At 46.2% G+C, this 26,548-nt stretch overlaps 1 protein-coding gene across 1 annotated transcript in view; it reads right to left on the bottom strand.

Annotated features, from left to right (window-relative positions):
- The window catches only part of WDR97 (WD repeat domain 97), a 474,462-nt gene that overhangs the window by 325,421 nt on the left and 122,493 nt on the right, over nt 1-26,548 (bottom strand). The window contains exons 7-9 of the mRNA XM_086966430.1: nt 16,403-16,551; nt 15,084-15,320; nt 7,286-7,376 (exon numbers count right to left, since the gene is read on the bottom strand). Of these exons, the coding sequence (XP_086822556.1) occupies nt 7,286-7,376; nt 15,084-15,320; nt 16,403-16,551 (477 nt within the window). The remainder of the gene's footprint in view (nt 1-7,285; nt 7,377-15,083; nt 15,321-16,402; nt 16,552-26,548) is intronic.

Below are 26,548 nucleotides of genomic sequence, written 5' to 3'. Positions count from 1 at the left end.
GAGGTAAGTAGCAAAACGGGACTAGTACCCAAGGATGGAGGACCCCAGGGGCAGCACGGATTCACCCAATGTGAGTAGCCATGGATCCCAAGGCGCCCAGGTTCAGAGTGGTTAAACCGGGTCAAATGTCCATAGGATAACACAGGGTAAGTTGCAGTTGAATTTTATAGTTCTTGGACCCTTCCCAGAGGAACCTGCAGGAACCACTTGGATCACGGAAGGTTGGAGAGCCACACCATTAGTGGACACCCCAGGAACCAGGATTGCTACACCAGGGAGCCCAGGTGCATAGGGAAGAAGTAGTGTCAAAACCGTCCGTAGATGTCAATGGAGGATTGTGGAAGATCAGCAGCTTCAGAGTCTCGTGGACCAGGCCGGTAGAACCAGGAGGTGGAATCCAGATGAGAATAACCTGAAAGCAGAGGGGACAGAGTCCAAACCACTTGGGGGTAGCCAGGAGGCACACGAGCACAATACCAGCCATTGTCTGAGTTTCTTGCTGTAGTACAGTGAGATTACCGCCGCAGCTGTGGAGACCAGGTGATGATGCAGGAGCCCAGGAGCCTTTCACGAAATTTCCAAGGCCGGTCAACGAGTTCAGTAAGATCAGTAGTTGGCAGCCCCATCAACAAGCCTTGGCAAATGCAAACAATGGTTTGCGTGTTGCCGACCAGCAAGCTCTGTGGGACTTACCCAGTGAGGGTAAGTCAGGGCCGGCCTTCAGCACACAGGAGGGATCACTGACTAAATATCGACGGACACAATATACACTACTCAAAATATCGACGCCAAAATATCGACAGACAAAATATCGGATTCCTATCTACAAACAGGTAAGTACCAAAATATCGAATCCAAAATATCGTTTATATATATATACATTGTAAAAATATCGAATTTGTTAAAAATAATGTAAAATTGAAAAAATATTAAAAATACATAGCTAAAATATAATTAAAAATACTTAAATTACCTTAAAATTATTAAATAATTAATTTAACTTAAATAAAAAAAATATACAATCATATTTGTTAAAACATATATATATATATAAACATAATATTAATAAAAAATACACAATGTTATTACCGTAGGATAGCGGGGTGTAAAAATTACTATTCCCACTCCTGGAAGTGCAACAGTAGGGAAAGCGTTGGATAGCGTAGGGGTAAAAATTACTATTCCTACTCCAAACAGTGCAACAGTAGGGAAAGCGTTGGATAGTGTAGGGGTAAAAATTACTATTCCCACTCCAGAGAGTGCAACAGTAGGGAAAGCGTTGGATAGCGTAGGGGTAAAAATCACTATTCCCACTCCAGGGAGTGCAACAGTAGGGAAAGCGTTGGATAGCTTAGGGGTAAAAATTACTATTCCCAGTCCAGTGAGTGCGACAGTAGGGACAGCGTTGGATAGCGTAGGGGTAAAAATTACTATTCCCACTCCAGAGAGTGCAACAGTAGGGAAGGCGTTGGATAGCGTAGGGGTAAAAATTACTATTCCCACTCCAGAGAGTGCAACAGTAGGGAAAGCGTTGGATAGCGTAGGGGTAAAAATTACTATTCCCACTCCAAAGAGTGCGACAGTAGGGAAAGCGTTGGATAGCATAGGGGTAAAAATTACTATTCCCACTCCAGAGAGTGCAACAGTAGGGAAAGTGTTGGCTAGCGTAGGGGTAAAAATTACTATTCCCACTCCAGTGAGTGCAACAGTAGGGAAAGCGTTGGATAGCGTAGGGGTAAAAATTACTATTCCCACTCCAGAGAGTGCAACAGTAGGGAAAGCGTTGGATAGCCTAGGGGTAAATTTTACTATCTCCACTCTAGTGAAAATAAATTGATATAAATCACATAATTATAAATAATTCAATTAATAAATTTTAATTAGCAAATAAGAATTAATTAATTACCAATTAAAAATTAATTAACAATGTATTCAAAATAAATACCAATTAATTAATTAACATGTTTAATTATAATTAAATTACTTCCCACCCTATTCCCCTATAAACCCACAACCCGCTACAAAAAATAAAATAATAATATTTACATAATTATCAATTAATCAATTCATAAAAATGATTTATCAATTAAGAATTCATCAATTAGCAATTAAAAAATAATTACCAATTTATTCAAAATAAATACCAATTAATTAATTAACATATTTAATTAATTATAATTAAATTACTTCCCACCCTATTCCCCTATAAACCCACAATCCGCTACAGAAAATAAAATAATATTATTCACATAATTATCAATGAATCAATTTATAAAAATTAATTATCAATTAACAAATAATAATTACCAATTAAAAATTAATTGACAATGTATTCAAAATAAATACCAATTAATTAATTAACATATTTAATAATTATAATTAAATTACTTCCCACCCTATTCCCCTATAAACCCACAACCCCCTACAGAATTAAATTACGCAAAAACTAAATAACATAAAATTAATCACTTACAATAAATTACAAATAAATATACACTTTTCACACATATACTAACATACAAAACACTTTAAAAAATTCGATATTATTAAAAAGTCGATATTTTTAATAACCTATATTATGGACTTCGATATTTTGACTGTCTATATTTTTAAATTCGATATTACATTACTTACTTTCAAAACGATATTTTGGATGTCTATATTCTGTCCAGTGGATATTTTGTCCATTCTATATTTTGGACTCGATATTTAGGTTACTCGATATTTTGGAATCGATATTTAGACCATTTACCCACAGGAGAGCCAGCAGGAATCAATGGAGCCCCCTAGAGGACCCTCTGGCAGCAGGCACAGTGAACACCTCTCAGACAGGACTTAGTGTATTGGACCAGGGTGGGGGGCACTTGCCAGCACTACTAGTCTTCTTTGAAGGGCACATTTGGTGCCCACCTTGCATACTCCAATTGTAACCAGTTCAGGGAGCCGCCAGCTCCCGCTCTGGCACGAAACTGGGCAAAGGACATGGGAGTATCCTACCCACTGTCTGGCCCCTCCTCTGGGAGAGACCCCAGAATTGTCCCAACCCTTTCCTTAGGGTACTTAATGGCTTACCTGTGGGTGGGTCATGAGATTTGTTGTGGAACAAAATTCAGATCCGAAACCACTTCATCCTCAACCGTCTGGACACTTTGGACTTCGTTGGCTTTGGGAACCCAAACTCTATCTTGAAGACTCCTGCTGCTCCTGGCCTCGTTGTCCTGCCAATCATCTGCATTGTCTGTGCCTGTGCTCCATACAGGTTCTTTTCCAGGCCTGTGGGCATCTAAGACACCCGAAGGAATCACCCTTGGAGTGAAGGAGTCATTTCCCTGCATCTACAGGTACTGCAACAAAGCTGACCGGTCTGCTGTTCCTGAGCTCCTACAGACTCCAAAAAGTTAAGCAACACAGGTGGTGGTTCTGCAACTCTCTAAAGGCCTGCCCTGTCTTCACAGGAAGTGGGCATGCATCATTGGTAAGCTGCTCGAGGTCCTCTTGCGACTCCTGTGCCTCCAGTATGTGGGTACTCTTGAGGGTCTTCTTTGGCTACAGTGTGCTCCCCCTGTTTGCTCAGGGCCTACTTGGACTTACCATCCCTTACTGTCCCTTGGACCTTGCTGGTCCCGACACTGCACCTTTTCGTCTGCTATGTTTGTTGCCACTGCCAAGGCTTGTTGGTGCTCCCGTCGGATACCAACCCCTGGATCTTGACATCCAATGTGCGAGAGCTCATGAATGGCTCCTGGTATTCCTCAGCGTCGCCTGGTCCGCACACCTACAGCACCAAGGTCACAGTCACTCCTGCACCTTCCGACAACGGTGGACATTCGTATTCCATGTCTCCTGGTCACTCAGGAGTGGCATAGACTCTGTCCCCTCTGCTTGCATGTACTTCTCTTCCTGAATCCACCCTTGGATTCCACCGGACGTTCACCTTGTTTGCCAGCGGCATCTTTATTGAAGTCCTCCATTGTGGTCTACGCCCATTTCTGAAGTGACTTCACACCTATGCACCCCGCTTCCCGGTGTAGGTATCCTGGTTCCTGGGGTATCCACAGATGGGGTGACTCTCCACCCTTCCGTCTTCCCCTCGGTTTCTTAAGGGTCTTCTTGGAAGGGTCCTTCTTCTTGAAAACTGCAACTGCGACTCCCCTTGTTGACTTGTATTACCCACGCGGTTGTGTTCCCACTCTGCACACGGCCTCCGTGGGGTTCCTGATTCTTACCGTGGGTGGTTCCTAGGGTCCCCAGCACTTTCTCGGACTTTTGGGTCTAGTCTCAACTTAAGTTGTGGTTCGCATTTCAGTTTATTAGCATATGGTTTGGTCCCCCTGGGCAACCAATGTGTATTTGTGCTACTTACGTGTTCTATTACTGAAGTATTGTGTGTATTGTGATAATATCTCCAGGAAGGAGATATTGCAATGTATTAGTGAGTTTTTATAATAAATATCTATTTTTAAAACTACACTGTGTGGTTCTTTTTCACTTAACCTACACTATGTGATTAGTTCTGGTAAAACAAGCTGCTTTACACTCCTGAACTAAGACTGAAAGCTGCTAACCACAGCTACCACTTATAGAGCTTTCTATGGTTGTCTAAGATCACTGAAATCACCATGAGGGTTGTCTGTATTAGTGCAGGGTGCTTCACTTAAATAAGTGTGCACCATATACTAAGCAAGCCTCCTACACTTGGCATGCCCAATTGTCTATTATTGTATGTCGCCACTGTTCCAAAAAAGAAATTCAGAAAACATCCCACATATAAAAAAAAGTGAATTGTTCATTACTTATCTTCTACCACATACAGTTGCAACACCTGTCTTGTTCCTGAAGAAATTATCAGGAATTGGGTAGGGGTCGTGGAGACAGCCATTACCGAAGAGGAGGAGTTATTAAAAGGGGTAAACTCATTGTGGGAACAAGATCCCTGGAGAAATATAAAAAATGATAGATATATATAGAGGGAAATAATAGATACCCCTCTTGGAGAGCGAGGACACTCATTCAGAAAGGACTGTTATGAGGAAGGCGGACAAGAAGGTAATGAAAATATTTCTAATAACATTTCCTCATAATTACATACTTCTGACAGATAACCTTTGGAATTGTGGGGAGGGAAAGGTTTGTACTATTCCTCCTCTAAGCTGAGTGAGTGACCATAAGCGTACTACAGCCCTCTTTGGAAGGAAAGATGTAGGTTACACCACTTCTCAGACCTCAGAGCCACGTGACATATTTGCTGAACCTGGTACTGCCGTGAGTACATGGCAAGCAGTGCAGGAGAGCTGGCCTGTAGTTCTTCCAGTTTTCAGGCTTTTAAGAACTGCCTTTTTACTTCTCTTGATTCCTGAACATCTGCACAATGTGGGTGGGTGTGGTCTGTAGTTGTTTTTGATAGTTTCTATTTTTCTGTGAGGTCCTAATGTAACCTTAAAGCTGCAATATTCATCAAGGTTCATCATTCTGTTTACATTCTTTCTTTTTTGTAAACACAGTCTTCAACAAGTTGATCTGGTATTTTGATTTCTTTAAAGAATTTGTTTGTTAAATAAAAGTCATTTCCAAGACCTGTGGAGCTGTTTCAGGTTCCTTCACTCATTGTTGTAATGCAAAATGTCTTTTCTCTCTGCCCATTACGTGCAGTTGTTCCAGTATGTCAATTAGTATGATATTCTTACATGGTGGGTTTAATATAATGTATCTATGTATGTAGAGGTACTTGTTTGGGCTAACCTAGTTGGGAAGCAGCGGAGCACAGTATAGCATATGAAAATCCAGACGTACAAAATAGGATCGTTTGCAATGAGGCGGATTTCAAGCATGGGGCGGGGGGGATTTCTCTTCGAACAGGAAAGGGCGGAGCAGTTCTGAAAACATCAGGAATTATGTTATAGATCCTTGATGCATAAATGATGAAGGGCTGCTTTGTGTTTTTTCCTTCTTTTTCATTTTTTTCCACTGTTGCGATATCCTAGCTCCTGGTGTGATGGTGTCCACATAATGGCAATCAATCAACCAATCAGTAGATTTGTAGAGCACCACTTACCACCTATGAGGGTATTTATACACTGGCATGGTCCAGTTGATTAGCCGAATAACCAGGTCTTCAGGCACTTTCAGAACTCTGGAAGAGATGAGGGGTCTAGAGATGAAAGGATGGCTCATCCCATGACCTCGTTGCTAGATAAGAGAAGGATTGACCTCCGCATCTGCTACGTCGGATGTGGGGGTGAGGTTTAGAGATATGGACACAGAGCGGAGGTGTCTGGTGGGCTGATGGAAGTTCAGTCGGTAGTTCAAGTAGGTGAGTCCACAGTTCTGAGGGCCTTGGATGGGTCGGTCAGGAGCTTGAACTGCCATCTTTTGTGTACAGTGAACCAGTGGAGTTCCAGGACGTAGGGGGTGATGTGGATTCGTCTGTAGTCATCGGAGGAGGTGAGCTGCTATTCCTGCATAGATGGAGTTGCTCTAGTCCAGTCGGCTGGAGATAAGTCCCTGCATGATGGTGCGTCTTGAGCTTTGGGGTAGCCGTTTGAATGGTGGTTACTTTGATGGCTGGCTATGTCAAGGTACTTTTACTACTGTTGTCCTTGTCTCCCAACAGATGTGAAACTGTAGGGCTTGCTATAGGTTTCTGACGTCACCTTCTAAAAAAAGAGTTCACTTTCTTGAGGAGTGATAAGTACTATTCTGTGTTTTGGTTTTCCTGACATTGTGTTCTTTGAAATTGTGGTCTGTGTCAAGGACAAATAGAAGTGATTTCACAATGCCAATCAGCTGGGGTGAAGCTGTCTAACTTCATGAAAGGGAGGTTTTAATTTCTGGTTGACTGAAGTTGTTGACTAACAACAGGAACTCTTTTTTTTGTCTGATTGAGCTTTAGGTAGGTAGTCAACATTCAATTGTGGATTAGCTCAAGGCAGATTTTGCGTCACTTAATGACACTGGTTAAGGGTTTTAGCAGTAGAGTGGAGTCTCATTGGCAAATTGGTGGATATTGATTATGTTGTCGTTGAGTGTGGTTCTGAGTTATTGCATGTAGAGGTTGACGATGGCAGAGGAGAGAAGGAGTCCCTGGGGTACTCCGCAAGAGATGGAGAGTTTCTGGGATCTTGTGGTGTCTAAATGTATGATGTAGTCATGGTGGGTGGAGTGAGAGTTGAACATTGCAGAACTGTGTTCTGCAATGTTAGTTTAACAACACAAAAAAGGATTCTGCATGGTGGGTCTACACACAGAAGAGCAAAGTGCAGCTTGACTCATTCATGGTTCTCCTCACCTGACCAGCTGATTGTGATCGTTCCAGATTTTCACAGACCCATCTCTGCTGGAGGTCGCGAAGATTTTGAGACGGGGATGACAGCAAACACCTACAGATATCAGAAAACAAATGACAGAGATTTAATGCTAAGAGCGGTATTACCACCACTCTCCTCTTCAACTTTAACCCACAAGCTCAAAGACCACCACTCTCCCCGTTGCACCTCCATTGTTGATTACCAGCCTCCCCTTCTTATCGCTACCTCAAATGTCTGAGGAGGGATTTAGCACTTGACGCTAACTCATCTTCTTCATACAACACAGAATTCTATAGCTGATAATGGTTGGGAGGCCAAACCATTCAGCTAAACCTCTATAGACACTATTGACATACAGATTCTTCATGGCCTGCTACTCTGCCCTTGCTATCGCCAGATTTTGGTCCTGTGTGCTATTGCCAGGGCCCCGTTACAGGACCTTATTGCTCGGGTTTCCAACAGGTTGATTGCGAGCTGTCTGCAGCTCAAAGGCTGATTCGGACGAGCTTGTACTACCCTTTGGTGTCAATACACTATGCTGCTGTCCGTCTGCTAAGGGTGCACATGCTGGCTTTAGCTGAGAAACACATATTTTATATTTTGATAATGGACCGTTGAATCTCATATCATGGTGTCAAATAATGAATTTTGCTGGATTTGAACTTAATAACCTTTTGATTTAAGGATTACTGAACGAAAAGCATCATTTCATTAAACTCAATGACAGTAATAAAATTTCATGGGTTATTAGGAATTATCTAGGGATGCAGTTTTGGGAGTCTCATTACATTTAAATATCTGTTTTCTTTCATTTCTCATGCCTTCTTTTCTTCGCTTCTTCTGTCTCTCAGTTTTTTACTCTCCTTTCTTCCTTTCTCTCCTAATCATTTCAATCATTCATTCTTTTTCTTCTTCCTTTCTCTTCCCTTCTCTTTCCTTCTCCTTCTTCCTCACTTTTCGCTATCTTTCTTTCTTCCATCCTTTCCTTCCTTCCCTTCTTTACTGACTTTTTAATTTCATTCTTTCTTTTTTCTTTGTTAGTCATTCCTTCCTCTCCTTCCATTCTTAGTCTTTTCAGATACGGGGAGATTAAGTGATTTGTCCAGAATCACAGTATGCTTGAGCCTCTCGTCAAGATTCAAACCTAGTTCCCCAGCTTCAAAGTCGGCCGCTCTGGCCGTTACATTCTATCAGTAAGGCGCTCTTGTTGAAAAACACTGAGGGGGCTTCCTTAAGTCAGCTTGATATATCATTACCCACCCCTCAGCTAATGCTGTATAGAAAAGTAAACTGGTACTTTGCTCCTTGTTTGTCTATTCGGGCATAGTCAGCATCAGTGTTTCAGGATGTTTGTATCTACTTCTCCTGGTGTAGCCCAGATTAAACCTCCTCAACTCTTCCAGGGCCTGAAGAAATATTATCACATCAACCCCATCCTGATAGAACTCCATTGGCTCCCCTTGCCGGCCCGCACCAAAACCAGCTGCGTCACATACAAAGCCATCAAGGACAGCATCCCTGCTTATCTTGCAGCCAAGCTCACCATCTCTGGTGGATCTCGACACACCTGCAGCAAGGATACCATCAGACTGCAGACTAAGAAATGTTAAAAAGAACAAAAAAACATGGCACAGTCCTTTTCTGTCTTTACATCCAACATCTGGAACAGCTTGTATCAATCAGCACCACCTGACCCTAACGTTCTTCCAATTTCACCTCTTCAAAGAACACCACATCCCAACCAGTCAGGCAAATGGCCAGACTGCCAGCCGGGCAAGCTGGCAATACCCAGGGAGGCTGTAGCTCCAGGAGCCTGGTTTTGACACTCGGACGCCGGCTTCGGTCTCTAGGAGTGGTGGTGCACATTTCGCGATCCCAGCGGCCACTTGAAAGAGTTGCTCTGGGCCTAGAGCGCATTAGCACGTCTGCACATGGGAGCTATATTCATCATTGTTTGCCAGGGCTGTTTTAAATTTCTACTCCAGCCTTTGCCAGGCTGAACAATGAACCCGGGATAGAGACAAACTATTAGGAATTAAGACCATTTGTCTATGTTGAGCAGCGTCATGAGCAAATCTCAGCCATCGATTTTATTCTGTTCTGGTCTAGGAAGTCTCTGATCTTAAAAAAAAAATATTTCCCACTTCTTAATAGCCATGAGAAACTTTTTTAGGCTAAAAAGGTGAATTTTTGGAAATAGGAACTTTGACCGGACAGCTCCACTGCTACTACTTATGTCTGGTTGAAATTGGGATACGTTGTCCGAGTACTTTGAGTACAGCTTTCCACTGTTCAGGAGGGCAAATTTAAATCGGATTATCAGTGGGGGCTGGCACTGATAGGGGGTGGGGGGGCAGAGGTTGGGGAAGGCGGTAAAGAAAAAAAAACGGAACTCCTCTTCACGTCTCTCCTCCATTATCATCTCCCCGTGTCTCTCCCGGCCGGAACAGGAAGCTCCCAGGCTCACCTAAGCCAATCACAACGCAGCAATGCAGCGTTGTGATTGGGCTCAGCCCTGTGGTTCGGCGCTCAGTCAGGGACTGGAAGCCTGGCCATGTTCTCTATTCAGGCTGTTATATAGCCCGCGTGGATAATAAAGCAACGTGTGCATGAATGTTTGGCCGGCCATGCATTCATGCGCACTTTACAGCGTGCCCACCACTCCTCCCCCTGCTCTGAGAGCAGAGCAGCCCTGCCCCACCTGCAAAGAAGCTGCAGCAGCAACAAAACAAAATGATAGTAACAATGAGTTATTCTCATTTTATTTTCCTTTATTTACACTGCTGGAAAGCAGTGGGGCGACGCTCCTCCACCTTAGTGTAGGAGCCGGCACTGAGGATTATGTTTTTCAATGCATGGATGCTTTGCTACACACCAGATAGGCTTAATAAAATGATACACACTTTTATTAGAACTTGCACTAGGTGTAAGGACGTTGGCGATTGGGGACACATGTTTTTGTCATCCGGGCCGTTTCGGAGTTTTGGTCCCAGATCTTCTATTACATTTCACTAAAGGTAGGAGGCGAGGTGAAACCCTTTCCCTGGTATCATTCTGCTGGGCCTTACTGTCCCCTCACAGTTTAGGAAGCAATGTTCTCAACTTATTTATATATCGACCTCAGTGGCGCGTTCTATTATTACTAGCCATTGGAAGTCCCCCGTGAAGCCCACATTTGAGGAGAGGTTAAGCAGGATGAGGAAAGCTAACACCAGGGAATATTATAAAATGTTAGGAAAAAGATTTGGGAGACATTTTTTGGGGAAGAGGTGGTAGAGCATATATTTCATCTTAGCACTTTAGCTGTCAAGTTTGAAAGTACAGTGTATCAAGTATAGTAATAATAGAGGCTAGGGCTCAAGCACCCTGTGATTCTGGGCAAATCACTTAATCTCCCCGTGCCCAAAATGACATCTGTAATGCAACTGGTGATCATGTAATTCCTCTGATACCTTCGGGTCGAGTTCACTCTATATGAAACTGCAAAAAATAGGTGTCTATTTGCATTGTCACTTCAATTATTTTTTTTAGGTCTGGGTGGGCTTTGGTTGGAAGGGAGAGAGTTTCTCTATCTACCTCTTGCATTGCCACATTATATTATTTGCAATTTTTCAAAGGTAAGCCTTTTTCTGCACTGAAGCCCTAAAGCTATGAAATAGCTAACTAGACTCTTTGGGCCAGATGTAGGAACGCTAATACCGGTCGGTAACGGCCGAAATTACCGAATCAGGCATTTGGAATGTAGGTGGCTACATTTCAGATTCGGTAATTTACCGAATCGGTATTTAAGAATTCAGTAAAATACTGAATTCTTAAATACTGATTCAGTAAATTACCGAGTCTGAAATGTAGGAAGCACTCAAGTGAGTGCTTTTCACCTGTAAGGATTCGTTATTTACCACCAACTACAAGTTGGTGGTAAATTCCGAAAACCCTGAAAAAAAGCAATTTTTTGCATTTAATCACAGTGCCATGTGGCAGACATGCATGTCCTTAGGGCATGTATGTGTGCGACAGGTGCACTCATGCACAATTCAGGGGTTGCAACAGGGTGTCAAAGTGACACCCTGCCACCCTTGAATGTTTCCCCCCTTTTACCGAATCGGTAAATACCAATTCGGTAATTCCCATTCATTCCTTTGGGCCTACAGGCCCAAAGGAATGAATGGGAATTACCGAATCGGTATTTACCAATTCGGTAAATACCGATTCGCACCGATTCGGTAATACTTACCGAGTAATTACCTACCATTTACCGATTCTAAAATACCGAATCGGTAAAATTCGGTATTTTAGAATCGGTAAATGTAGTTTACCTACATCTAGCCCTTGGTATCACAACTGTATTTGCACTTTATCATGCTTTCTACCTCTGGATCCGTCTTCAGTTCTGAATGTTTAAACTGGGGAGGCAATGAGCTCAGGATTGCATTGTTACTTGATTTAGGGCTAGATGTAGAAGCCCTAATACCGGTCGATAACGGCCTAATTCGGCCGTTACCAACCGGTATTAGGGTTTTCTAATGTAGGGGGCCTATTTTTTACCGATTCAGTAAATTTACCGAATCGGTATATTTACTGATTCGGTAAATCCAGATGTAGCTGGCACTTCAAAGAGTGCCACAGGCCCTTTAGGAGTCGGTATTTACCACCCAATCCTATTGGGTGGTAAAATACTGAATTTCAGTGTACATACACATCTGTGCATGTACATCTATGCCATGTGACACACAGACATGCCCTTAGGGCATGTATGTGTGCCACATGGCACACAAGCCTGCAATTGGGGTGCTACAGGGTGTCAAAGTGACACCCCGTTCCACCTGCCAGGATTCGGTATTTATCGATTCGGTAAATACCGAATCAGTATTTCCCATTGATTCCTATGGGCTTCAAGGCCATAGGAATCAATGGGAAATACCGATTCGGTATGTACTGAATCGGTAAATACCGAATCTTACAGAATCGGTAATTGTAAAAGAATAATTACCTACATCTGCCTACTTCCAATTTACCTACTCTTAAATACCGAATTGGTATGATTTGGTATTTAAGAGTAGGTCAATCGGAATTACCTACATCGGGCCCTAATGTCTGATATATCATAGTACCGTATTTGCACTGTCACTTTATTCACTGCCGGAAATCATAATTGATAATATGGGTTATGTTTAGAAGCTTTTTCGTATTAGTGCAATAAATATTTCATTCTTTTTGTCTGATCTGAAGACGAGGGAGTTGGTGGAGAAGAGGAAATTGTTTGACAGGTGCGGCCGGTTCAGGTAAGAGCGTGGGGCTGGGTGGTTAGAAGTCGAAATATGACAGGATAGAGAAAATAAAATAAATAAACAAATAAATAAAACCACTTACCTTGCAGTTGCTGCATCCCCGATTTGGCGATACGGCGAGCACAAAGTAAAGGTTATATTTATTTTATTTTCCCTATCCCGTTGCCTGTTGACTTACTGCCCCTGCCTTGCCCCACCGCTCTTACCTGTACCAATCGCGCCTGATTGTTTATACCGTTTACCAAGGAATATACTTTTTTTTTTTTTACAAAAATAGTACCACATCACAATGCATTAACCGTCCATTACTCGTTGACGTTCTGCTTCTTTTTGACCTGTACAGCACTCCGCTATAGAAATATCATATACATACAAACATACATTCCGGCAGGCAGAGCGCGCCTGGCGACGCGCCTACTGCCCCATACTCAAACTGCAATACACCTACTCCTCAACCAATACAGAAAAGCCATTCTCACTGTTAAAACCAAATATTTCTCCTCGAAAATTTTGTCCGCCGAAAATCAACCTAAAGAAATCTTTTCAATTATGCAGGACCTAGCTTTCTCCGACAGAGCCACCCTCAAACCTTCCCCCTCCCAGGCCCTTTGCGACTCGCTCAATAATTTCTTTATTGAGAAAATTACCACTATCAAGTCTAACATCTCACCCCCCTCTCCTTCCTTTTCCGACCCTCAGCCTCCGCTCAATCAATCATTTATTGATTGCATTCCTCCTATGACCAGGGAGTTGTTCTTGTCCCTACTCCTGAGGGTCAAGTCCGGATCTCCTTCGGACATTTGCCCTACACGAATCCTCAGACAAATTTACCTGCCATGTCCTTTGCCCCCTCTTGTCTTTCTAAACGGTTCCCTTGCTCGGGGCATTGTTCCACAATCTCATAAATCTGCCACTATAATTCCCATCTTAAAGAAACCTGGTGCAGATCATACTTCCATGACCAACTACCTCCCCATTTCTTCCTTCCCTTTTTAGACAAAATACTGGAGCGACATGTCACCCAAGTGCTTAGTGCCTTTGTGGAGGAAACTGGCAGGTTAGCCCCGTGCCAGGCAGGCTTTCGCCCTCTTTCCGACATGGACAACCTCAGACAGGGAATGGACACCAAGCTGCCCCAGGCCCTGGTCCTTGATTTATCCGCCGCCTTTGACACGGTAGACAATTCCATCTTGCTCACCCGTGTCAAGGCGGCTGGCATCAGGGGATCAGCCTTGGTTTGGCTCTCCTCCTTCCTGAGGGACCGTACTAAGGCCGTCCATCTGGCCGACTTTTCTGCACCTTCCCGTAAGGTTCATTGCGGTGTACCGCAAGGCTCCTGCCTGTCCCCCATGTTGTTTAATTTGTACATCTTCCCTCTTGTTTTTGCACTACAGCAAATGGAGGTCACGGTGTACAACTACGCCGATGACCTCCAGCTTATTTTTAATTTGTCCTCTTCCCCAGACTCCACTCACAATTTCCAATCCATTATGATTTTCATCAGGGACTGGATGAGTCACAACCGCCTGAAGTTAAACCCAGATAAAACCGAACTGGTTCTTACAAGTGGTTGCCCCAGTCCCTGGAACCCCTCATTCTGGCCTTCTTCCCCGGGTTCTCCTCCTGTTTCCTCCTCTTCAGTAAAGACTTTAGGGATAAAATTGAACAACCATCTCAACTTGCACTCCCAGATTAGTTCTGTTGTTTCCTCCTGCTTTATGACTCTCCGCACCATCCGAAAGATTTCTCGCTTTTTCTCTCTTTCTGCCTTCAAAATCATTCTCTTAGCCATGGTCATCTCGCGTATTGACTACGGCAACGCTTTATATTCTGGTATCCCTGCCTGCCAGTTACGGCGACTTCAGTTGGTTCAGAACCAGGCCGCCCGACTTGTATATAACCTCCCTAAATTCCATCACCTCACCCCGTTACTCAAAGCCTTACACTGGCTTCCCATTCTGGAACGTTCCCTCTTTAAAATGGGCTGTATCACCTTCCAGGCCCGGGCAGAGACGGCCCCTGCATTTATTAATTCTGAACTCAAGACCTATCTCCCTTGTAGAGAGCTGCGTTCTTCCTCCCAATTCCTTCTCACGGTTTCTCGATTTAGGAGGAAGAAACTGGGAGGTATGAAATTCTCCACCCTCGCCCCTGTATTCTGGAACACTCTTCCTCTTTCCCTTAGGTCTTCCCCTCACTATCTAGAGTTCCAAAAAGCCCTCAAAACCTTCCTCTTCCCCCAAGCCTTCCCCCATTAGCGGCCCACCTCCTGCTCTGACCAGGGATCTGCATCCCTAGCGCCAAGAAACTGCTTGGTAGTCGTGCGCTCTACAAATATTTTAAAATTCAAATTCAAATTCCAAAGTGCACATCATGCCTTCAGTTCTCTGTTTTTCCACTCAGCTAGAACACGCGTCACTCTCTGCACGAGCATGCTTTCTGTCTCTATCCACCCCCACCCCCGGATATGACATGTAATGTGGCCTCTGACCGGTGATGTCGTCGCGTGGGTCATCTCCTGGTGGGTGGTCGGCGCGGGCCATGCTGTGCAGGTTGTACTGAACGATGCTGTAGGTAGCAGTGGAGGGGTCCTGGAAGGCAACAATCAGCAGAGATGCCATTGCGCACATGCGCACCACAGGGTAGGAGCAGTAAAATGTGTTTTCCAGGCTCAGGGCCTCATCGGCATACGGGAAGACGTGCCACACCTTGATAGTGAGGTCTGAACCTGTGGAGAAGGTGGAGGAAAGTCAAAGGTGTGATACATGGGAGATGAGGGCGTTGAAGGTTAGGACAAGTTGACAAGGCAAAAGAAGGCTCTGTGTAGTCTTGAAAAGTTCTTCAAACTCTCTAGCAAGGAGGGCTGCTTGTAGATTAACCCTGTATGTACTAATTGTGTGTAGGAGGACATTACTGCTAATTAGAGAAAGCGGAGAGGTTATTACACAATGTCATATTTTGAACTTGAATGAAAGCCAGATTACTGATTTTGTATAAAAAAAATCCAAGTGGGATCATGTAAACACTGTCATTAAAAGGTCAGCTGTTGTCCATGCATAAATGTGGCATATTCAATATCTGAAAAAATGACAAATTCAATGTGAAATCAGGTATTACAGGGCAGATTTACAAGGAAGTGACGCATCTGTAGAGGTGCATCACTTTCCCTATGCCACCCTGAGAAACCCTTGTACCACCATGGATGCACCGTATGGCACACCATGGCGCCGATGCGTCGGAAATTCTGATGCATCTGTTGGCCCAGAAGTCACGCATTGCTGGAGTCGTGTTGCAAGCACAACGCAGCAACAGCAATGCATGGGGAGGCTGTTCTTCATTGTGCTGCGTCACTCCTTACGCCTGCTCCAAGCAGGCGTAAGGGTTTGACGAAGTGGCATCCTAAAAGTGGTGCAGGGAAATCTTGTAGATTTCACTGCGTCACTTATACAAGGCTTTTTTCCGTGGGAACGCCCACCGTGTATACATTATACCAGATGCAGGTATAATGTGACGCAGAGCTTTACAACCTGACGGATCTCCCTAGATGCGTCACGTTGTAAATGGGCCACATTTTTACGCCACCGCTGCGTCATAAAAAGGGACGCAACGGCGGCACCAAAAGGAAGCATGGGGCTTCTAAATCTGCCCCAACATGTTTATGATACTAGCAGTCACTACATTCTGCCCTCTTTTAGTGCACATAGTGGTTCATTCTAAATGTATAATGTTCTTCCTTTGCATTTTCTATCACCTCATTGCCCACAGCGGTAATCTAATCCCACACTTAGTGTCATCGTGGCCAGAACTCACCGGCAGAGATGATGTAGTGGTTCTGAGGGCTGGAAATGACCCCGGTCACCCTTCTGACGTCGTGGGCCTTGACCTGGCACTGTGTACGCAAGGAGTGCCACTCAAGCACACTCAGGGTGCCATCATCATACCCCGCAATCAGCAGGTACCTGGTAAAAGAGAAGTGTTGTCAGTCATAATATCAGTAGAGCAGCAAAGGACAACTGACCCCAAATATTTTCTAGTGATTGATTCTCACCCTATGCAGAGAGCACAGGGACTTCAGACTAGAGGAATGTGTTAGTTAAAAATATGCAGAAGCTTCAAGTTGACCACATTGGAGGACCCCAAGGTGGCTAAACAATGTGACCAGGCAGGACAGAGGTCTGGGACAAGGAGGCGATGCATAAGAGTCACCACCAGTAGAAAGTAGGAAAAGGAGGTTTTTCACCACTGTGCAGAACTTTAGGAACTTACCTTATCTGCCCTTATTATGGCCCAATTGGCAGGACACAATCTTCAAGGCAAGATGAAAGCTTAGCAAAGCATAACAAATAATATATGATCCTTCAGATTCATTTGGATATAATAATATTTTGGGATTCCTTGGTGAGTGCTAACTAAAACCCCCTCAAGTCAATAAATGACCAATGCATATTGTAGTTAAAGAGGCTTATATTATGAACTAAAACAAAATCCTGTAAACTAACATCCAAGTTTGGCAATAGATGTTCTGACTGAAGACGTACTGCAATTGAACAGCGACACAAACGATAAATGCACAGGGAATATATATTGATCACACTGACAAATGCTTTTTAAAACCCCAACATTTACTGGTTCAAGAGTATTCTGTCTAAAAATAACACGTGCACACGTAAAAAAGGTGTCGACATTTCAACCCACAATACAACTTCCAAAGTGACTTCCTCAGGACACGCAAGAGGTAGCAACCTACATTCTTCAATTTTAGATAACAGTTTTGTGATCTCTCATCTACTGGGTATCAGTCCAACAAAGGATGTCTCTTAGAGACCATGGGTAATAGGAGATCTTTGTCTGCCTAGCAGCGGGTCCTTTTTCATAATGCCTAGCGCGTAACAAGCATGGCAGCACTGAAAATCACCATACCAACATGGCCGCCCCAGGAGCGGCAATAGGGCAACACTCCTACAACCTCCCAGCATGATTGTTCTGTTCAGAGGCCCTTTAAAGATGGACTCTTGCAGAAACTGGGTGCACTATAGATCTATTCACCACTCTGTGTTTTGAAGCTTGGGGCACTTACATTCATTGTATATGCGTTTGTAGGATCTTGTACTGATGTTTTGATTATTCGTACATTCGAAAGTAAAGATTAAGAGTATATGTGTGTGTGTGTCTGTGTGTCTTTGTGTCTGGGAAATATTGAGATAGCAAGAGAGATATGTTTCTACCCATAATTCATAGATGTGTAGGATTGCTACGATAAAAGCAAACTGGCCCTTAAAATATCTGAATTGTCCTTCTCGCTTCTGGGCTCGCACAAGGCCTCCATGCCATGCTATTCTGCACTGTGGCATCAATGAGTGTACTTTGCCAGTCCATTTGTGTGCCAACTATGCAATCAATATTCCTTCCAGCTTTCTCTATCCCAACTTTTATGGATCTGCCCGGTTGCTCTGTGCCTTTGTTGTTAGTGCCTCACAGAACATATAGGGGTCAGCCCTAATAACTCTGCATCACCTGGGTTGAATACAGTATGAACAGAAAAGGTTAGTGATACAGGAATAGATACAAGTAAAATAATTTCCAAAATGATTACCCTAATTATTCACTGGTGCTTTGGCATAGTTATAGCACATTTATTTACAATACATCAATCAGGGTTTTCGAGGGAACTTCTTAATCTTAAACTGCAGTGTAAACAGGCGGAGCGGAGATGGAGGAGACATTATCTGGATTCGGATAAGATTCTCTTCAAACAGGAACTGGCAGCCTACAAAGCACAGATTAAGTGCGGAGATGGAGGAGACATTATCTGGATTCGGATAAGATTCTCTTCAAACAGGAACTGGCAGCCTACAAAGCACAGATTAAGTGTGCAAAAGCGAGGTTTTTGGAGGAAACTTTACTGTCGGCCTCAAACAAAGCACAAGCTTTGTTTAAAATTGTCAATGAGCTGTCACGACCGGCCTGCGCTACTACCGCTATCCCTGCCTCTCAGCTACTATGCGATTCATTGGCAAAGGCCTTTGAAGACAAGATCGCGACCATTCTGAGCAACCTAAATCCCACGACACCTGGGGCTGCTCTTCCTCCTATATCGGAGTTGGAGGCTGGGAAAGCCAGGCTGGAAAGTTTTCCTCTCCCGTCTTTTGCAGAGTTTGGTGTACTAGCGGATAGTGTATCCTCCGGATCCCCTCTTGATGTAATCCCGCACAAACTCTGGAAAGCATTTCGGGAAGAGTTGTACCCTCCTCTCCACGCAATTTGTTGCCAATCCCTTGGCTCTGCCTAGGTCCCGGACAGCTGGAAATTAGCAGTTGTTTCTCCATTATTGAAGAAAGAATCACTGGATCCCTTATGCCCCACCAACTACAGACCCATATCATTACTTCCCTTTCCGATTAAGATCCTGGAAAAACTGGTCACTAGACACCTGTCCAGTTTTTTGGAAGTTAATGACTGCCTGGACGCGGCGCAGTTTGGTTTCAGACCAGCGCATGGAACCGAATCAGCCTTGGTGACTGTCTTGAGTGACCTTCGTTCGCGTGCCGACCATGGACGAGCAGCCTTTTTAGTGCTGCTCGACATGTCGGCAGCGTTCGATACGGTCAGCCATGCCATCCTGACCAGAAGATTGGAGGAGGTTGGGGTGACGGACATCGCCCGGGATTGGCTTGTTTCATACCTGGCCAACAGACATCAGGTGGTTTCCCTGCCCCCCTTTAAGTCCACCATTAAAAGGGTCGGTCAGGGAGTACCCCAGGGCTCGGCCATCAGCCCTATTCTTTTTAATCTGTACCTCCACCCCCTGGTCAAGCTAATAAAAACATTTGGCATTTCAGTCACCAATTACGCTGACGACACCCAGCTTATTTTCTCCTTTGAAGGGGAGAATGCGGTGTCCCTGGAGACCTTTCACCATTGTATGGTCACCACGGCAACATGGCTGAGTAACAACTCGCTGCAAATTAACATCTCTAAGACAGAGGTGTTACACTGCTCAGTGGACCGGGTCCCTCGATCTCTGCCATTGATGTTTGCCTCTGCCAGCCTCCCCGGTCCCAGCCAGTGGAGTAGCAAGGTCAAGTGGTACCCGGTGCGGAAAATTTCTTGTCACCCCCGCATTGAATTTATTAAAAGAAGGTAAAATAAGATACTTAAAGCTTTGCCTTCCTGTTTTTTTCTTTCCTGCGCACCACTCGGTTTAAATAATATTATTATTATTTTTTTAAGTGTTGTAAGCCCTAATTTTTTTCCTTTATTTTAAAAACACATATTTTTGCCATTTTGTCACCTCCTCAGTGATGACACCCAGGGTGGCCCGCATCCACCACATCCCACTTCCTACGCCGCTGGTCCCAGCTGGCTGCACCTTCAAGGTTATTTTGTGCCCATTATCGCAGTGTGTACCTGGATTCTAAAAAAAAAGTACAGTCCCTTGGGTAACCATGCACTCTCAAAGCTTCTAATGCATGCATTTGAGGCTATTCTACCCTCAATGTGTGTTGATACTGGGAATTACTCATGCATACTGATGCCTACTCATGCCTACTAGTGTGGGTTGCTATGCCCACACTTAAGTAGCCCTCCTTGATTTTCATGCTCCGGTACTCTGCTCCTGTGTGTGTGCATGCCAAGCCTCGGTGCCAAAGGTTGGTGCGCCCTCTAGGTTAGTGAACCCAAAGCTAAGCGCATGTGGAAGGTTTCTCTTCCACTAGTGAGCCTGCATGCCAGGTTACCACACCTGTTGGAAAAGCATGCTTGGCTGCTGTTCCCACTCTAGACATGCTGGTTCGCTACTGTGCCCCTGCTCGCTGGGTTATCCAGGCTGCTGTGCCACTGCTCGCTGGGTTATCCAGGCTGCTATACCAATGCTCGCTGGGTTATCCAGGCTGCTATGCCCCTGCTCGCTGGGTTATCCAGGCTGCTATGCCAATGCTCGCTGGGTTATCCAGGCTGCTATGCCCCTGCTCGCTGGGTTATCCAGGCTGCTATGCCCCTGCTCGCTGGGTTATCCAGGCTGCTATGCCCCTGCTCGCTGGGTTATCCAGGCTGCTATGCCACTGCTCGCTGGGTTATCCAGGCTGCTATGCCCCTGCTCGCTGGGTTATCCAGGCTGCTATGCCAATGCTCGCTGGGTTATCCAGGCTGCTATGCCCCTGCTCGCTGGGTTATCCAGGCTGCTATGCCCCTGCTCGCTGGGTTATCCAGGCTGCTATGCCCCTGCTCGCTGGGTTATCCAGGCTGCTATGCCAATGCTCGCTGGGTTATCCAGGCTGCTATGCCCCTGCTCGCTGGGTTATCCAGGCTGCTATGCCCCTGCTCGCTGGGTTATCCAGGCTGCTATGCCAATGCTCGCTGGGTTACCAGGCTGCTATGCCCCTGCTCGCTGGGTTATCCAGGCTGCTATGCCCCTGCTCGCTGGGTTATCCAGGCTGCTATGCCCCTGCTCGCTGGGTTATCCAGGCTGCTATGCCAATGCTCGCTGGGTTATCCAGGCTGCTATGCCCCTGCTCGCTGGGTTATCCAGGCTGCTATGCCCCTGCTCGCTGGGTTATCCAGGCTCCTCCTTTGAAGGGGAGAATGCGGTGTCCCTGGAGACCTTTCACCATTGTATGGTCACCACGGCAACATGGCTGAGTAACAACTCGCTGCAAATTAACATCTCTAAGACAGAGGTGTTACACTGCTCAGTGGACCGGGTCCCTCGATCTCTGCCATTGATGTTTGCCTCTGCCAGCCTCCCCGGTCCCAGCCAGTGGAGTAGCAAGGTCAAGTGGTACCCGGTGCGGAAAATTTCTTGTCACCCCCGCATTGAATTTATTAAAAGAAGGTAAAATAAGATACTTAAAGCTTTGCCTTCCTGTTTTTTTCTTTCCTGCGCACCACTCGGTTTAAATAATATTATTATTATTTTTTTAAGTGTTGTAAGCCCTAATTTTTTTCCTTTATTTTAAAAACACATATTTTTGCCATTTTGTCACCTCCTCAGTGATGACACCCAGGGTGGCCCGCATCCACCACATCCCACTTCCTACGCCGCTGGTCCCAGCTGGCTGCACCTTCAAGGTTATTTTGTGCCCATTATCGCAGTGTGTACCTGGATTCTAAAAAAAAAGTACAGTCCCTTGGGTAACCATGCACTCTCAAAGCTTCTAATGCATGCATTTGAGGCTATTCTACCCTCAATGTGTGTTGATACTGGGGATTACTCATGCATACTGATGCCTACTCATGCCTACTAGTGTGGGTTGCTATGCCCACACTTAAGTAGCCCTCCTTGATTTTCATGCTCCGGTACTCTGCTCCTGTGTGTGTGCATGCCAAGCCTCGGTGCCAAAGGTTGGTGCGCCCTCTAGGTTAGTGAGCCCAAAGCTAAGCGCATGTGGAAGGTTTCTCTTCCACTAGTGAGCCTGCATGCCAGGTTACCACACCTGTTGGAAAAGCATGCTTGGCTGCTGTTCCCACTCTAGACATGCTGGTTCGCTACTGTGCCCCTGCTCGCTGGGTTATCCAGGCTGCTATGCCAATGCTCGCTGGGTTATCCAGGCTGCTATGCCCCTGCTCGCTGGGTTATCCAGGCTGCTATGCCCCTGCTCGCTGGGTTATCCAGGCTGCTATGCCACTGCTCGCTGGGTTATCCAGGCTGCTATGCCCCTGCTCGCTGGGTTATCCAGGCTGCTATGCCCCTGCTCGCTGGGTTATCCAGGCTGCTATGCCCCTGCTCGCTGGGTTATCCAAGCTGCTATGCCAATGCTCGCTGGGTTATCCAGGCTGCTATGCCCCTGCTCGCTGGGTTATCCAGGCTGCTATGCCCCTGCTCGCTGGGTTATCCAGGCTGCTATGCCCCTGCTCGCTGGGTTATCCAGGCTGCTATGCCCCTGCTCGCTGGGTTATCCAGGCTGCTATGCCCCTGCTCGCTGGGTTATCCAGGCTGCTATGCCCCTGCTCGCTGGGTTATCCAGGCTGCTATGCCACTGCTCGCTGGGTTATCCAGGGTGCTATGCCAATGCTCGCTGGGTTATCCAGGCTGCTATGCCCCTGCTCGCTGGGTTATCCAGGCTGCTGTGCCCCTGCTCGCTGGGTTATCCAGGCTGCTATGCCCCTGCTCGCTGGGTTATCCAGGCTGCTGTGCCCCTGCTCGCTGGGTTATCCAGGCTGCTGTGCCACTGCTCGCTGGGTTATCCAGGCTGCTGTGCCCCTGCTCGCTGGGTTATCCAGGCTGCTGTGCCCCTGCTCGCTGGGTTATCCAGGCTGCTGTGCCCCTGCTCGCTGGGTTATCCAGGCTGCTGTGCCCTGCTCGCTGGGTTATCCAGGCTGCTGTGCCACTGCTCGCTGGGTTATCCAGGCTGCTGTGCCACTGCTCGCTGGGTTATCCAGGCTGCTGTGCCACTGCTCGCTGGGTTATCCAGGCTGCTATGCCCCTGCTCGCTGGGTTATCCAGGCTGCTATGCCACTGCTCGCTGGGTTATCCAGGCTGCTATGCCCCTGCTCGCTGGGTTATCCAGGCTGCTATGCCAATGCTCGCTGGGTTATCCAGGCTGCTATGCCAATGCTCGCTGGGTTATCCAGGCTGCTATGCCCCTGCTCGCTGGGTTATCCAGGCTGCTATGCCCCTGCTCGCTGGGTTATCCAGGCTGCTATGCCCCTGCTCGCTGGGTTATCCAGGCTGCTATGCCCCTGCTCGCTGGGTTATCCAGGCTGCTATGCCCCTGCTCGCTGGGTTATCCAGGCTGCTGTGCCACTGCTCGCTGGGTTATCCAGGCTGCTGTGCCCCTGCTCGCTGGGTTATCCAGGCTGCTGTGCCACTGCTCGCTGGGTTATCCAGGCTGCTGTGCCCCTGCTCGCTGGGTTATCCAGGCTGCTGTGCCCCTGCTCGCTGGGTTATCCAGGCTGCTATGCCCCTGCTCGCTGGGTTATCCAGGCTGCTATGCCCCTGCTCGCTGGGTTATCCAGGCTGCTATGCCCCTGCTCGCTGGGTTATCCAGGCTGCTGTGCCACTGCTCGCTGGGTTATCCAGGCTGCTATGCCCCTGCTCGCTGGGTTATCCAGGCTGCTGTGCCACTGCTCGCTGGGTTATCCAGGCTGCTATGCCCCTGCTCGCTGGGTTATCCAGGCTGCTATGCCCCTGCTAGGCAGGATGCCTATATTCTGTCCCTCCTGGCTTTTCATGGCACAATACAGCAACCAGCCTGGCTACTGCATTCGTGAGTCACCTGTATGCCAGGGCTCCGTGCCAGGGGCGGGCTGGCATGGGCTCACTGTAGGTATCGCCCCAGAGGCTGCCCCAATGGGGCGTGTTTTGTGTGCTTACATTTTTAGATGTGGTTAATGATATATAACATGTGTATATACGCTGGCAGCTATGGGCAGCAGAGGAAACTAGAGCTGAGCATGTACAAAACCATCCATCAAGCACTTACATTTATGTCTGCCTGCTTCACTGAGCAGCTGCTAGGAGCTCACAGAGGGCAACCCGAGGCGCTACATGCAGAATTTAACCCTGACTCAAACTACCCGTGTTTAGAACTGAAATACAGGAAATGTTTTCCCTATAACATTCCTCCCAGTTGCTGGTTTTCTCACTGGCGTGTTTTGCTTTTATTTATTTTTAGTTTCTTTTAATTATGTAGTTTAACATTTTTAAACATGCTGCTGCATTTAATGATGTTTCATACTGATGTGTCTGCAATTGACGAACATAGAGAAAACTAAGAGTTCTCTTGGTAGCTGGCCGCTGAAGCTCCTTAAACTCATACTTGTGGAAAGAGATGTCTAGGAAAACTGACTGACAGCCCAGCTATGGTTTATCTTCAGTTAGGATTAAGGCTGCTCGCTTTTCAGGACTTGTGGAAATTTAGACGTCCTTACAACAGTTTTAAAGCCTTGGTGAACATATCTATGAAGATTATTTCCCCTGAAAAAACAAAACAGACATAAATAAGAGATCACACAGCTGGTTTGTGATTCAGAGCTACTCGAGAAGCGCTCCTCAGCCATATTTAATTACAAGATTCTCGAGAAGTATGAAGGAAAGCCATCTGGCAATGAGGCTGGGGATTCTACAGGTAAACCCACATTTAACACCTTGGAAACGCACAAATCCAACCCCCACTGCAGACTATGCAATAACCCTGAAGAGGACGTCCTACATCTATTGTGCCTCTGTAAGAGTTTAGATCTTGAACGAAGACAGCTTCTAAAGCCGCTCCTGAACGAAAATCGAATACGATCATGCAGACAGGCAGTGAAGGCCTGCTTCGAGGGGGGTGGGTGATGTCCAGTTAGCCTGTAGTTTTGTACGTTTTATGAAAGTTGTAAAAACAAAACTAAACCTGGCGACCCCCAACTAACTGGCTAGCATCCTAGGTTGCTGCTAACGCATCTTGTTTCTGCTCACTGGAAAGGACCAATTTTAGACTTGCCCATAACCTGGCAAGTATTTTATATTTAATCACACAGATACCTGAACCTAGGTGAACTCTAAGGAGGACAGTCCCCCAGCAGTCATTGTGTGCCTGAACATGTTAATATTATATCTTCCGTGTATGAAAGTTTTATACTTCTGTATTTTATGAAACCACTGCGATTTTATCAGATCCAGCGTTGTTTTAAGTTATATGAGTTTTAATATGCAGCTGTTTTGCTACGATTTTTATTAATCAAGCAATAAAGATTACTCATTAGTGGCCGCTGAAGCTAGGTTGCTGTTTGTCTTTGTTCTGTTAGTGTCACTTTCTATACCAATCTCTCTCTCCCTCTTTCTGTCTTTATCTCTGCTTCTCTTTCTTCTTTTTTAACCTATTTCTGTCTCTTTTTTAGGTCGAGGACCGTAGGCTGTGCTTGCGCCCAGTTCCGTCCAAAGATTTAATGTTTTTTAGTTACGGGGCTTGAACCCGCCCCTCTTCTCCATTGGCTGGCCTCGTAAATGCTGGCCAGCCATTGGAGGAGAGGGGTGTCACTCAGTTTAAGCTCCGTCTATTTCGAATTGGGGGCGTGTTTTTCGTTTCTTTCTCGCTGTGAAGTCATCATGAAAAAACACGCCAGTCTGAAAAGGACGGGGCTCTTTCACGATCCCTCCCCTGGTGTCCTCCTCCTGCCCCGTCTCTTCCCACCTCTTCTCTTTCCCTCTGGTGCCTCCCCCTTCCTTCCTCCCTCCCCCTCCCCTTGTGGGAGCCTGCCGTAGTCCGGGATCTCCGGCAATGATCGAGGCAATAATTGTTTCTTTTTAAAGAGTGGCTTATTGTGGGTGAGCACTGTTATCCAAATCCAATCCACAGATGCTCTTCCCTCTCTTTAAAAGGTGATACCTGCTCAGGATAGAAAAGCCTGAGCCCCAGTTGCATCGCTCGAGTGCGCAGTTCACCTCAGTTCCCACAGAAACCTAGAGCTTCTCTGCTTGTGCCACATCAAAGTCGTCTATGTATCCCCTTTCAAACTGGAGTTTGCACGAGTATTGTTTTCCTTTCGCTTCCTTTGCTCTGTCAGTTCCTATGTACTCTGATAAAGGTTTGCAGACTGGCTTGGCAGACCCTGATTGGCGCCTCGCAGACCTGGCGATGGCGCTGTGCTCAACCACTGCAGAATGCGGGTTGCGAGACGCTATGTCCCAACGACCGAGGGTAGGTGCACATGCGCAGTGTAAGCACTCGCGCGCACGCTCTGCCGCCGTCTATGCTCCTCGCCGCCCCGTGGCCCGGGTCAACCGTGGCGGACAGCGCCAGCGAGAGCGACACAGACGGTGCGGACTCCACCGCCATGCAGAGCTCATCCTTCTCCTCCTCTAGCAAGTCCGGCACCGTCATCTCGCCCTTCCGCCTGGAGGAGCGCAGCAACCAGCTGGCGTCTCTGCAGCAGGAGAACAAGGTCCTCAAGATCGAGCTAGAAAACTACAAGCTCAAGTGCAAAGCCCAGCAGGAAGAGAACCGCGACCTGCGCAAGGCCAGCGTCACCATCGTG

This window comes from Lissotriton vulgaris, chromosome 4_1, assembly GCF_964263255.1.
Source record: "Lissotriton vulgaris chromosome 4_1, aLisVul1.2, whole genome shotgun sequence".
Taxonomy (NCBI): Eukaryota; Metazoa; Chordata; class Amphibia; order Caudata; family Salamandridae; genus Lissotriton; species Lissotriton vulgaris.
The sequence above is the reverse complement of the archived record's forward strand: the minus strand, read 5'-3'. Positions and strand labels throughout refer to the sequence as shown.